At 37.6% G+C, this 13,314-nt stretch overlaps 1 protein-coding gene across 1 annotated transcript in view; it reads left to right on the forward strand.

Moving 5' to 3' along the window:
- Window positions 1-7,305, forward strand: part of LOC309568049 (chymotrypsin-elastase inhibitor ixodidin-like) — a 68,000-nt gene extending 60,695 nt beyond the window's left edge. The window contains exons 3-4 of the mRNA XM_082273630.1: window positions 3,430-3,465; window positions 7,088-7,305. Coding sequence (XP_082129756.1) covers window positions 3,430-3,465; window positions 7,088-7,281 — 230 coding nt within the window. The 3' untranslated portion in view covers window positions 7,282-7,305. The remainder of the gene's footprint in view (window positions 1-3,429; window positions 3,466-7,087) is intronic.
- Window positions 7,306-13,314: the final 6,009 nt, after the last annotated feature.

A 13,314-nucleotide genomic window follows, 5' to 3' on the forward strand; every position in this document is an offset into this window, starting at 1 on the left:
GTGGTATGAGAATTCCTCTAAATGGAAACATTTATAAGGTTATCAAAAGACAATGTGTATGTGTTTCTAGAGGCAGATTTAATATTTCTTTTTTATTTTATTTTAGAAACCTTGCAGCAAAAAACAAGATGAGAGTCACCAGCATACTTCTCATTGTCACATTGGGTGAGTGACCACTCTGAGTTATACGAATGCTTAATTACTGTGCACTTCTGAGGCGATAAGAGTATTCTGCTGTATACTGTATTTAATAAAATTAAAGGATTAAAGCATTATGAAAATTAATTAAAGCATTTGTGCAAGGAGCACGTTGAAGGAGAGAGAGGAATTGGAAGCATGTTGATAGAAGGAGAGTGACGGAGGGATGAGCTCATCTGTCTTCTGCTTCTCCTTTTGCTGTTCAATCACAGGGTGGAGGGGTGGGGGGGGGGGTGTACAAGACCTGTAAATGTTACTGAACTTCAGAAGAGAAAAATCAGGTCTTCTGCCCTCCCAGACAGGCTAGGTGGCAAAGCTGCATAACTCCCCTTATATCCGAAATATCATTTTTGGATGGACTGGCTGTGTTTCATACTTTGCCATAATAACACTACAGCTTGTGTAACCCACATACTACCTAAATATCACACATATTTATTGCATAGTCAACAATAGACATGTGCTGTTCGTTAAGTTCCAAATTGAAATTTGGACACATTTTTTAATTATTCAGAAATTCAGATGTATCTGAATTTCTAAATTGCAATAGTAACAAATTTAAATTAATCCAAAATAACAAAACAAAATTTCAGGCAAAATTCGAATTTGAATAGTTTTCAAAGTCGAATTATTTTTTAATTCCAATTTGAATGATTTTCAAATCGAATTTGTATTTACAACGAGAATAAAATAGAATAGAAAAAAAAAAGAATAGAATAGAAAATAATAGAATATAAAATAAAAGAATATAATAAAATTGAGTAAAACAGAACAGAATATAAAATAAAAGAACAGAAATAGAATAGAAAAAAAGAATAGAATAGAAAAGAATATAATAGAATAGAAAATAAAAGAATAGACTATAATAGAGTAAAACAGAACAGAATAGAAAATAAAAGAATAGAAACAATAGAATAAAAAAATAGGCGTATAGAATAGAAAAAAAACAGAAATAGAATATAATAGAGTAAAACAGAAAATAATATATAATAAAAGAACAGAATAAAATAGAATAGAAAAAAAGAATAGAATAGACAAGAATAGAATAGAATATAAAATAAAAGAATAGACTATAATAGAGTAAAACAGAACAGAATAGAAAATAAAAGAACAGAATAAAATAGAATAGGAAAAAAGAATAGAATAGAAAAGAATAGAATAGAAAATAATAGACTATAATAGAGTAAAACAGAACAGAATAGAAAATAAAAGAATAGAAAAAATAGAATGGAAAATAATAGAATAGGAAAAAAACAGAAATAGAATATAATAGAGTAAAACAGAACAGAATAGAAAATAAAAGAACAGAATAAAATAGAATAGAAAAAAGAATAGAATAGACAAGAATAGAATAGAATAGAAAATAAAAGAATAGACTATAATAGAGTAAAACAGAACAGAATATAAAATAAAAGAACAGAATAAAATAAAATAGAATAGAAAAAAAAAGAATATACTAGAAATTAATAGAATAGAAAATAAAAGAATAGGCTATAATAGAGTAAAACAGAACAGAATATAAAATAAAAGAATACAAAAAATAGAATAGAAAATAGGCAGATAGAATAGAAAAAAACAGAAATAGAATATAATAGAGTAAAACAGAACAAAATAGAATAGAAAATAAAAGAACAGAATAAAATAGAATAGAAAATAAAGGCATATAATAGAATAGAATAAAAAAATGGAACAAAATAGAAAGAATATAACCATCTTCTAGAATTTGAATTTCAAATAGAATACATTTTAATAAAATAGAAAATAAAAGAACAGAATAAAATAGAATAGAAAAAAAGAATAGAATAGAAAATAATAGAATAGAATAGAAAATAAAAGAATAGACTATAATAGAGTAAAACAGAACAGAATAGAAAAAAAAAGAACAGAATAAAATAGAATAGGAAAAAAGAATAGAATAGAAAATAATAGAATAGAATATAAAAGAATAGACTATAATAGAGTAAAACAGAACAGAATAGAAAATAAAAGAATAGAAAAAATAGAATGGAAAATAGGCGGATAGAATAGAAAAAAAACAGAAATAGAATATAATAGAGTAAAACAGAACAGAATAGAAAATAAAAGAACAGAATAAAATAGAATAGAAAAAAAGAATAGAATAGACAAGAATAGAATAGAATAGAAAATAAAAGAATAGACTATAATGGAGTAAAACAGAACAGAATATAAAATAAAAGAACAGAATAAAATAAAATAGAATAGAAAAAAAAAAGAATATACTAGAAATTAATAGAATAGAATAGAAAATAAAAGAATAGGCTATAATAGAGTAAAACAGAACAGAATATAAAATAAAAGAATACAAAAAATAGAATAGAAAATAGGCGGATAGAATAGAAAAAACAGAAATAGAATATAATAGAGTAAAACAGAACAAAATAGAATAGAAAATAAAAGAACAGAATAAAATAGAATAGAAAATAAAGGCATATAATAGAATAGAATAAACAAATGGAACAAAATAGAAAGAATATAACCATCTTCTGGAATTTGAATTTCAAATAGAATACATTTTAATAAAATAGAAAATAAAAGAATAGATAAAAGGAATAAAATAAAAATATTATAACCTTCTTCTAAATTAAAATTTCGGATTGAATAAATTCAAATTTGAATAGAATAGAAATGAAAGAATAGAATAGAATAAAATAAACAATAGAAAATAATAGATTAGAAAGACTATAGCTGTTTTCTGAAATTCAAATTTTGAATAGAATAAATCTGAATTCAAATAATATAGAAAATAATAGAATTATAATACATTATAATAAATATAAATTATAATATAAAACTGAAGAGCAGAACGGAAAATAAAATATAGAATAGAATAGAATAGAAAAAAACAATAAAATAGAATGGAATAGAACGAATATAACCATCTTTCAAAATTCTAATTTCGAATAGAATAAATTCGATTTCGAATGGAATTCCAATCAATTGCAATTTGAATGGAATTTGATTCAAATTCAAATGCAATTTAAATGGAATTAAAATCGGTTGTAATTTGAAAACAAATTTCAAAAAGGTATTAAGCAAATTTATTAAAGGAATGTATGTAAATACCGGACCGAAACTAAACAAAAAAAGTTTTTTTTGTTCTGTACTTGTCTAGTCAACAAATAAAATTGATAAGGATACAGAATAAAGTAATTGTACAAATTGTCCTCATTCAGAACTAATCAAACTCTTCTCTTCTGTTTCTCATCACAGCGCTGCTTGCAGTGTGCCAGGCTAGACCAGGGAATGGTAAGTCAGCAGGCAGCGGAGTCACAATAGCAATCTACTGCAATCACCAAATACAACTAAAGATTACATAAAAGCCCAACTGAACCTTCAGAATAAATCAGATAAATACATTCCAGAATCAACACAAAAAGTGTGCAAAGCCTTGTTTTCTTTAACCATATCCTGACCGCCCACCGCAGTTATACTGCAGCAGGGCGGCCCTCTTGCGCGAACCGACGTAGGAATACGTCGGCCGCGTGCCTGCAGCTAGGGGGCGAGCGTGCGCCGCCGCCGGCGCTCCGGCCCCTACTCGGCAATGGGGACTCCGATGCATGGGGCAGGCGGCTCTGATTGCCTCCTGACACCCGCGATCGCTCCCCCGCTGAGTTAGAAGAACAGTCAGCTGTTGTAAACACATCTGACCGTTCTTCTCTCTGGAATGATCACAGAGCGCCTGTGATCCTTCTATATAGGATCACAAGCCTCTGTGATAATTTCACAAGCCCCGCCCCCATACAGTTAGAAACACTCCCCTAGGCTCACATTTAACACCTTGATCACTTACTGTGTTAACTCCTTCCCTGCCAGTGTCATTATTACAGTAACAGTGCATATTTTTAGCACTGATTACTGTAGTAATGTCACTGATCCCCCCAAAAGTGTCAAAAATGTCAGTTAGGGGTCCGATCTGTCCGCCGCAATGTCGCAGTCCTGCAAAAAATCGCAGATCGTCACCATTACTAGGAAAAAAAACAATAAAATAGCATAAATCCCGTAGTTAGTAGACGCGATAACTTTTGCGTAAACCAATCAAAATACGCTTATTGCGTTTTTTTTTTTTTAACAAAAATATGTAGCAGAAAACAAATTGGCCTAAAATGTTAAAAAATTTTGATTTTTAAATGTTTTTTTTTTTTTTTGAGAATGTTATATAGCAGAATGTGAAAAATATCGTTTTTTTTTTTTTTTTCAGAATTGTCGCCCTTTTTAGTTTATAGTGCAAAAAATAAAAACCGCAGAGGCGATCAAATACCACCAAAAGAAAGCTCTATTTGTGTAAAAAAAAAAAAAGAAAAAAAGTTTTATTTGGGTACAGCGTCGCACGACCGCGCAATTGTCTGTTAAAATAACGCAGTGCCGAAACGCAAAATATGGCCTGGTCATTAAGGGGGGAAAATCTTCCGGTCCAGAAGTGGTTAATAGACAATTGTGCGGTCGTGCGACCCTGTACACAAATAAAATTGATGTCCTTTTTTTGCCCACAAATAGAGCTTTGTTTGATATATTTGTACTTGATCACCTGTGCGATTTTTATTTTTTGTACTATAAACAAAAAAGAGCGACAATTCTGAAAAAATATATATTTTTCACATTCTGATATATAACATTCTCCAAAAAAAATAAAAAGTAACAATCTAATTATTGCTCTGTTATATATTTTTAGGCCAATTTGTATTCTGCTACATATTTTTGGTTAAAAACATCCCAATAAGCGTATTTTGATTGGTTTGCGCAAAAGTTATCGCGTCTACAAACTAGAGGAAAGATTTATGTAATTTTTATTTATTTATTTTTTTACTAGTAATGGCGAGGATCTGCATTTTTTAGCGGGACTTCGACATTGCTGTGGACAGATCGGACCCCTAACTGACATTTTTTACAATTTTGGGGGGGACCGGTGACATTACTACAGTAATCAGTGCTAAAAATATGCACTTTTACTGTAATAATGACACTGGCAGGGAAGGGGTTAACCCAGGGGCGATCAAAGGGTAAATGTGAGCCTAAGGGGTGTTTTCTCACCGTGTGGGGGAAGGACTTGTGGAATCAACACAGAGACCTGTGATCCTAAATAGGAGGATCACAGGCACTCTGTGTTAATTCCAGAGAGAACAACGGTCTGCTGTGTTCTCTCTCCACGGGGAGCTATCACGGGTGCCCGGTAGCAATCGCGGCCGCTGGCCTCATTGATCAGCTTCCCCGCTGCCTAATGGGGGTGCGCGCCCCTGGGAGCGCTCCCGCAAACCGTCGTACCCATATGTTGGTTCGCAAAGCCGAGCCGGCCTGCCGCAGTTTAATTGCGGTGGGCGGTCGGCAAGTGGTAAAAACATGGCGCCGATGGTTTCCGAGTAAACCGGAAGTGATGTCATGTCATCGCTTCCGGTTTATTATTATGAACAGCCAATCAAAGCTGATCCTAGCTTTGCTTGGTTGTCCGGCCAGCTGGCAGGCATGCCAGCTGGTTGTTCAGGTCTCCTGTTGGGACCGGAGAGCCTGAGCAAGAGCGGTGGGAGGGCCTGTGGGGTATGTCCCCTCCCAGTGCTTATAACAGCAATCGAGCTGCTAGAAAGCCTCTCTGATCGCTTTTACAAGAGAGCCGGCTGCTGGCTTTAAAAAATGACACTGGGGTGAAGCATCATACTGGAACAACCACCTAAAGTCCAGTGACGTACGGGTACATTGCTGGACAGGAAGTGGGTAAGGACAGAGACAGAGATGAAAATCTGACAGGGGTTCTAACCTTCCCCCATTCTACTATTTTACTACATTTTTCATTTCTTTCTGTATCTCTGATGCAAGTTTTCCCTCCCATCCCATCTGATGAAACCGTTGTCACCAGGACAGGAAGTGAGAGGGGGAAATCTCACTAAAGCCGGCCATGCACTATACATTCCATTTGTAAAATGTCCTTTAGATTTATCAAAACCCTATAATAGGAGGACAACCCTAAACAATAATTTCAATTTGTACCCAATCAGGCAGGCCCTCATACTATATAGTTCATGATAGAAGCAAGGCTGGCGCTAGCTGTAAGGCGACCTAGGCAGCCGCCTAGGGTGCAACTTAGCAGGGGGCGCCGGCATCCTGCTGCACCCGGAATTAGTATGGACCGCCGGCCGGTGCGGCGCCGCACAGGCACTACTCATGCTGTGCCACCTGAGCGCTACACAGCAAGCCACGTTATGTTATGAGGGCTGAGGGCTCCAGCGTGGCCGAAATCCCCATAGGAAAGCATTGAATAATGCTTTCCTACAGGGAGGTCTAATGAGCGTGTGCGGCCATTGCCGCTCATGCGCATTAGGTCTCCCCCGTCGACGTCAGCCGGCGGGGGAGACTTAATGCGCATGCACGGCAAAGGAGAGTAGACGGAGCCTGACCCAGCGCCGAAGTAAGTCACTGAAGGGGTTTTAACCCCTTCAGCAACTTGGGATGGGGGTGGGAGGGAGAGGGGCACTACAGGGTCCAGCAGTGCCAGGAAAACGAATATGTTTTCCAGGGGACGGCTATTTTTTTTTTTTTTTTTGCCTTGGGCAGCAAAAATCTTTGCACCGGCCCTGGATAGATGTAATGGACACTGTACAATCAGACTGTAGAGTGTTACATAGCCCGTGGATAGCAGTATAAAAAACCCACCTGGGTTCTAACCCTTCTTGCTTTTTCCAAAATTGAAAAAAAAATGTATACACTTTAATTTTGCCAGGCAAGTAGCATTTTTCAGAAGATGGTCAGAAATGACAGCCTCTTAGTACAGGTTAAGGTGTGGGGGCTTTTATGGTTTATGATGAATGTTGTTATAAACTCTTTCACATGAAGTGAATGTTTTTTGCTTTAGCGGTTGTGTAACTTGCACTCTTGTCTGCAGAACGCCATTGCAGGTACGATCACCAGGTTTGGAGACCCGATGGGACCGCCTGCGAGGACAATTGTCAAAACTATGGAGCTGAAGGAATTCCCTGCACAATGCAACTTGTACAAGGCTGCTTCTGCGTGAAACCATACATCTTCCGAGACGGACAGTCCGGCCCCTGCGTCCGCCCAGAGCAATGTCCACAATAATTTACTGAATATTGTAAATAATAAATGTGTCTAACACCAGCCCAACGGCAGTACAAAACCATGCATGACACATGAGAAAGCATTGTCCATACCAGATATCGGCCAATAAAGACCCGTACAATCCGCTGAAATGTGTCCCGAGCTTTATACATCGCCAAACTATTTATTTATTTATTTATTGATTGATATTTTACTATTTTTTTAAGAATATTTTATTTCATTAACTAAATAATTATTACACAAGGTGTCCCCATGAGACTGGTGTCACTGAACACTATGACGGTTTTCAAAAGAGACAGTACAGCAGAAACTGATTATTTTCAGCTCGTCTCTCTCTAATTGAATCTCCATTTGGTTTTTTCTATGGAGGGAGAGTTGTTGGGGGAGGAGTTACTCCTATGACGCCTGCAGCTGTGTGTCTAATATTTTTCTTTTAAGGAAAACAGTTAAAATTAGCTTGGTAAACATGTGAAAGGGGTCTTAAAGAGAAGACATATATTTATTTTATAATCCAGAAATAGTAAAACAATGTGTGCACAAATACACTCAGCCCCCGTTCACACTGGGGCGACCTGTGTAAGCCTGCCATACAGAAGCTATGGACCCGTTCTAATAGGAGTGACACAAGTCGCTCCAACTTAGAAAAAGGGTCCGGAGCTTCTTTGGGGCGACCAGGAGGCGACCGCCATAGACTTCAATGTTATGAAGTCCGTGCCGGCCGCTCCGAGGTCGCGGGGCGAGCAGCGCGCCGCGACCTGTGAGGTCGCCCGGCAAAGTCGGGTCGCTGCTATGTGAACGGGGCCTTAGGGGTCTATTTATAAGTATGATAAATAGAAATATATATATATATATATATATATATATATATATATATATATATATATATATATATATATATATATATATATATATATAGATATAGATATAGATATATATATATATATATATATATATATATATAGATATATAGATATATATAGATATACATAGATATATAGATATATATATATATCTGTATGTATATATAAATATATATCTATCTATCTATATCTATGTATATATATATATATATATATATATATATATATATATATATATATATATATATATATATGTATATATAAATCTATATTTCTATATATACACCTATATCTATCTATCTACCTATATCTATCTATACTACATATTTACACTGTTATACAAGCTGTACCCTCACTACTTTACATTGTAGCAAAGTGTCATTTCTTCAGTGTTGTCACATGGAAAGATAGAATAACATTTACAAAAATGTGAGGTGTGTACTCATTTTTGTGAGATACTGTGTATAATGTCTGTCTGTCTGTCTGTCTGTCTGTCTGTCTGTCTGTGTATATATATATATATATATATATATATATATATATTACACATACAAACGTGAGTACACCCCTCACATTTTTGTAAATATTTTATTCTATCTTTTCATGTGACAATACTGAAGAAATGAGACTTTGCTACAATGTAAAGTAGTGAGTGTACAGCTTGTATAACAGTGTAAATTTACTGTCCCCTCAAAATAACTCAACACACAGCCATTAATGTCTAAACCGCTGGCAACAAATGTGAGTACACCCCTAAGTGAAAATGTCCAAATTGGGCCAAATTCACAATTTTCCCTCCCCGGTGTCATGTGACTCGTTAGTGTTACAAGGTCTCAGGTGTGAATGGGGAACATGGCGAAGATGCCCACAGATGCTCAATAGGGTTTAGGTCTGGAGACATGCTTGGCCAGGCCATCATCTGTACCCTCAGCTTCTATAGCAAGGCAGTGGTCATCTTGGAGGTTTTTGGGGTCGTTATCATGTTGGAATATTGCCCTACGGCCCAGTCTCTGAAGGGAGGGGATCATGCTCTGCTTCAGTATTTATAACAGATAAATTTATACAACACTTCTGCAGTGCTCATTTAAAGCTTCAGGAGGTTTTTATAACCTGTTCCTCTGTTACCTGCTGCTACTACCTGTATGCTACATGCATTCAGGTATACCCCCTTAATACACCCTTGCATAATGCTGATAAAAAAAGATTGGCCCCATCCAATGTCAGGACAAGATCGTCCGGTGCCCAGGTTGTAAATGGCAGATTTCACCCTCCCATATTTATTATGAATGAATCACCTGGATAGGTTTACTAAAGGCAATTAAACCGTGAACTTTGCAGGTGCAGTTGCACACATTTTCCTTAGGGCTTGGTAAATGTGAAAAGGCTCTGCTGATTGCAATCATCCAATCTTGTGCAAGCAAAAATGCTTTTTTTTTTAAATGTGTCCTTGCACCTGATTGGGTATTCTTTATAAAGTGAAATTTTACCATATTAACATTTACTAATGAAAATTAATGCACCTGCACTTGCAGAGTGCACAGTCTAGTTGTCTTTATTAAATTAACCCCAAAGAATTAGCAAATAGACTTTGTACTTTGAAATTGCGGTTGCACTCTGCAAGAGCAGTTTCTCAAGAGCTTAGTAAATGAGAGGAAGCTTTGCTAACTTCCATTGTCTAATCGTGTGCAGCAAAAAATGCGGTTTTGGGTGATTGGGTATTCTTTGCAAAGTGAAGCTTCCACTCATTTACTTAGCTCTGGAGCAACTGCACTTTCAAAGTACACAGTCTAGTTACTTTTAGTAAATCTACACCTTTGTCTTTTCAAGACAAGAAAATATTTAAAAGAAATCAGTGCCAGTTTACATAATAATAACCTCCAACATCAAAGCCAGTTTACACAATTATAAACCCCAGCATCGGTGTTAGTAGAAGAAATAATAACCCTCAGCATCATTTCTAGTTTCTGCAATAATAACCCCCAGCAATGGTGCCAGTTTGCACAAAATAACCCCTAGTATTGGTGCCAGTTTACACAATAATAACCAACCGGCATTGGTGCCAGTTTACAAAATAATAACCCCCAGCGTTGGTGCCAGTTTACACAATAATACCCCCCCCCCCCCCAGAATTGGTGCCAGTTTACAAAATAATAACCCCCAGCATTGGTGCCAGTTTACACAAGAATATCCCCCAGCATTGGTGCCCGTTTACACAATAATAACCCCCAGCATTGGTGCCAGTTTACACAATATTAACCCCCAGCATTGGTGCCAGTTTACACAATAATAAACCCCAGCATTGGTGCCAGTTTACACAATAATAAACCCCAGCATTGGTGCCAGTTTACACAATAATAAACCCCAGCATTGGTGCCAGTTTACACAATATTAACCCCCAACATTGGTGCCAGTTTACACAATAATAAACCCCAGCATTGGTGCCAGTTTACACAATAATAAACCCCAGCATCAGTGTCAGTAGCAGCAATAATAACCCCCAGCATCATTGCTAGTTTCTTCAATAATAATCTTCAGCATTAATGTCAGAAGCAGCAATAATAATCTTCAGCATTAATGTCAGAAGCAGCAATAATAATCTTCAGCATTAATGTCAGAAGCAGCAATAATAGCCCCCAGCATCATTGCTAGTTTCTGCAATAATAACCCCCAGCAATGGTGCCAGTTTACACAATAATAACCCCCCCCCCCCGCATTGGTGCCAGTTTACACAATAATAACCCCCAGCATTGGTGTCAGTTTACAAAATAATAACCCCCCCCCAGCATTGGTGCCAGTTTTCACAAAAATAAACCCCAGCATCGGTGTCAGTAGCAGCAATAATAACCCCCAGCATTATTGCTAGTTTCTGCAATAATAATCTAAATGACATAGAAGGCCATAGAAACCTCCATCCATGTTAAACAATATGGATGGCCAAATCTGCACTTCCAGCTATTATATTCAGCAACTGAAGCACCCCCAAGCTGCTTAAATACACAAACAGTGGCTGCCTCTGATTGAATGCAGTGTTCTCCTGATAACTTTCCATCACAGCTCAAACTTCAGCTGATTCGGCAGAAATCAGCTAAAATGTAAGCCATGTATGGCCAACCTAAGGCAAGGGCCACATCACACTATAGATCGTGACACTGGTAAGAAGTTGTCAGCAACATGATCACTGAAAACTGCAAAGAAAATTCCCGCCTACTTCAATGTGACACTCACTCACTGATGGAAATGTTGGAGAATTAAAGATGCCAGCAAGGGAGCGATGAGGTATCCATCAAGCAGGTGAGGGAGCAACACATGGAAATAGGTTAGTTTTCCAGCATATCCATTCTATTGGAACAATTAGAGTGCCATTATGTTCAGTCCAGAATTAGTTTTTTAATACAGTTTGATGTAGGGATAAAAAAGCAACACATTTCAGGGGCTTGTGTGCTGAGTATTATCATACCCATTTTACTGAACCATGTCAAGAGCACAGATCTACAGCAGTTGGACATATCAATCCTGTTGCGAGTTCTTGCCAGAATCAGGATCAATAGTGTGCAATGGCCCTAAGCTCCAACAACCACCCTTTATCAGTGAGTCTGTGGTAGTGAGCCCTTATAGATCCCCAGCTCAGGATTCCCCAGGGCACGGAGTCTAAGCCCCAGCCTGCTTCTTCACCAGGGCCCCTGTTGGTGGGGATGGACTTGCAGCAGACTGGAACCAGATCGTGGCCCCCAGGTAGGCCCAGCTGAGGATGTGGAGACCGCTGGCGTGTGCAGAGTAAACAGGAGACTATAACGATATCCAAGAGACAAGCCGAGGTCAGGACAGGCAGCAGACGAACATAGACAGAGAAACGAAGCCGGGTCGGTACACAGGAAATCAGATACAATAGCCAAGGGGTACATGGATGGGAGCTCAGAGAACAGCGATGTTGCTCAAGCAAGGAGCAGTGCACTGAGCATGTGTATATATAGGGAAGCACACAGGGAGGTGACCCAGGAAGTAATAGACAGGAAAAGGATATAACCCACAGTGGAGCAGGCGACGCCCATAGGAGAACAGAGAAGCCAAACACCACATGTGAAGGGAGGCAAGATAGAGGCACTAGCAGCAAGGAGGTAAGAGCTACAAACAAAACTACAGGCTAACTTGTGACACCCTTCCCCATTCCTTTCATTTAAAAGTGCCCCTAATGGACACTCAAGGCTTTGGTTTGGAGTGGAGGTGGATCTGGGGGACTTCTTAGGTCCTGATGATATGGAGAAAAAAAAAAAAATTAGATAGGTATTAAGCCAGCTGACAAAGGCGTAAACTTAGTAGTAATGAACAAAACACAATATAGAGCAATGGCTATGGATATTCCAAATAACCATCATTGGTACAGGTGTATTTCTGGTGACTATTTAGATCGAGTGATGATCAAATACAAGAATCTTGTTGGAAAAGCCTATAATGAGGGCTTGATAGAGCAGAAAACCTGTGATTTCCTAACTGCGAAGACCCCTAAAATGCCAACCATGTATGCGCTTCCCAAGATACATAAAAATATGGATCGCCCTCTGGGATGCCCCATAGTCTCTGGAAACGGCTGTCTAACAGAGCCATCCAGCCAATTGGTGGATGACTATTCTCCCCATGTGAGATTTAAGTTCATATATCCAAGATACTATGGACCTATTGCAGGCCCTATACAGGATTTTCATCCCCGAGGGGACCTGGCTAGGGGCTATAGATGTTGAGACTCTCTACAACTCGATCCCCCATCATTTGGGGGTTTGTGTTGTGGAGGGTTTCATTTCTGAAAGGAGTGAAAGAGCCAGGCGTTACAATCAATTAGTTTTAGAGCTGCTTGAATTTATCTTGACCAACAATTTTTTTATGTTTGGTCACTCCTACTTTCTCCAGGTTTAGGGAGTCGCTATGGAGACCTTATGTGCCCCCCTCCTATGCAAACCTGTACCTGGGGGGGAGGGGGGTGAGAGCATGTCCCATGATGACATTGTGAACTACAGCAATAAAGTGTTAATTTGGCATCGTTTTATAGATGACGTATTTGTTATCTGGATTGGCTCAAAGCAAGAGTTAAAATACTTTAATGAAAGTTTTGGAAAATAATTACTTCAATTTGAAGTTCACCATGTCATGTCATCAACATGCTAAAACTTTTGGGTTGTGC

Source organism: Pelophylax lessonae (genome assembly GCF_965119305.1).
Source record: "Pelophylax lessonae genome assembly, chromosome: 12".
Classification (NCBI taxonomy): domain Eukaryota; kingdom Metazoa; phylum Chordata; class Amphibia; order Anura; family Ranidae; genus Pelophylax; species Pelophylax lessonae.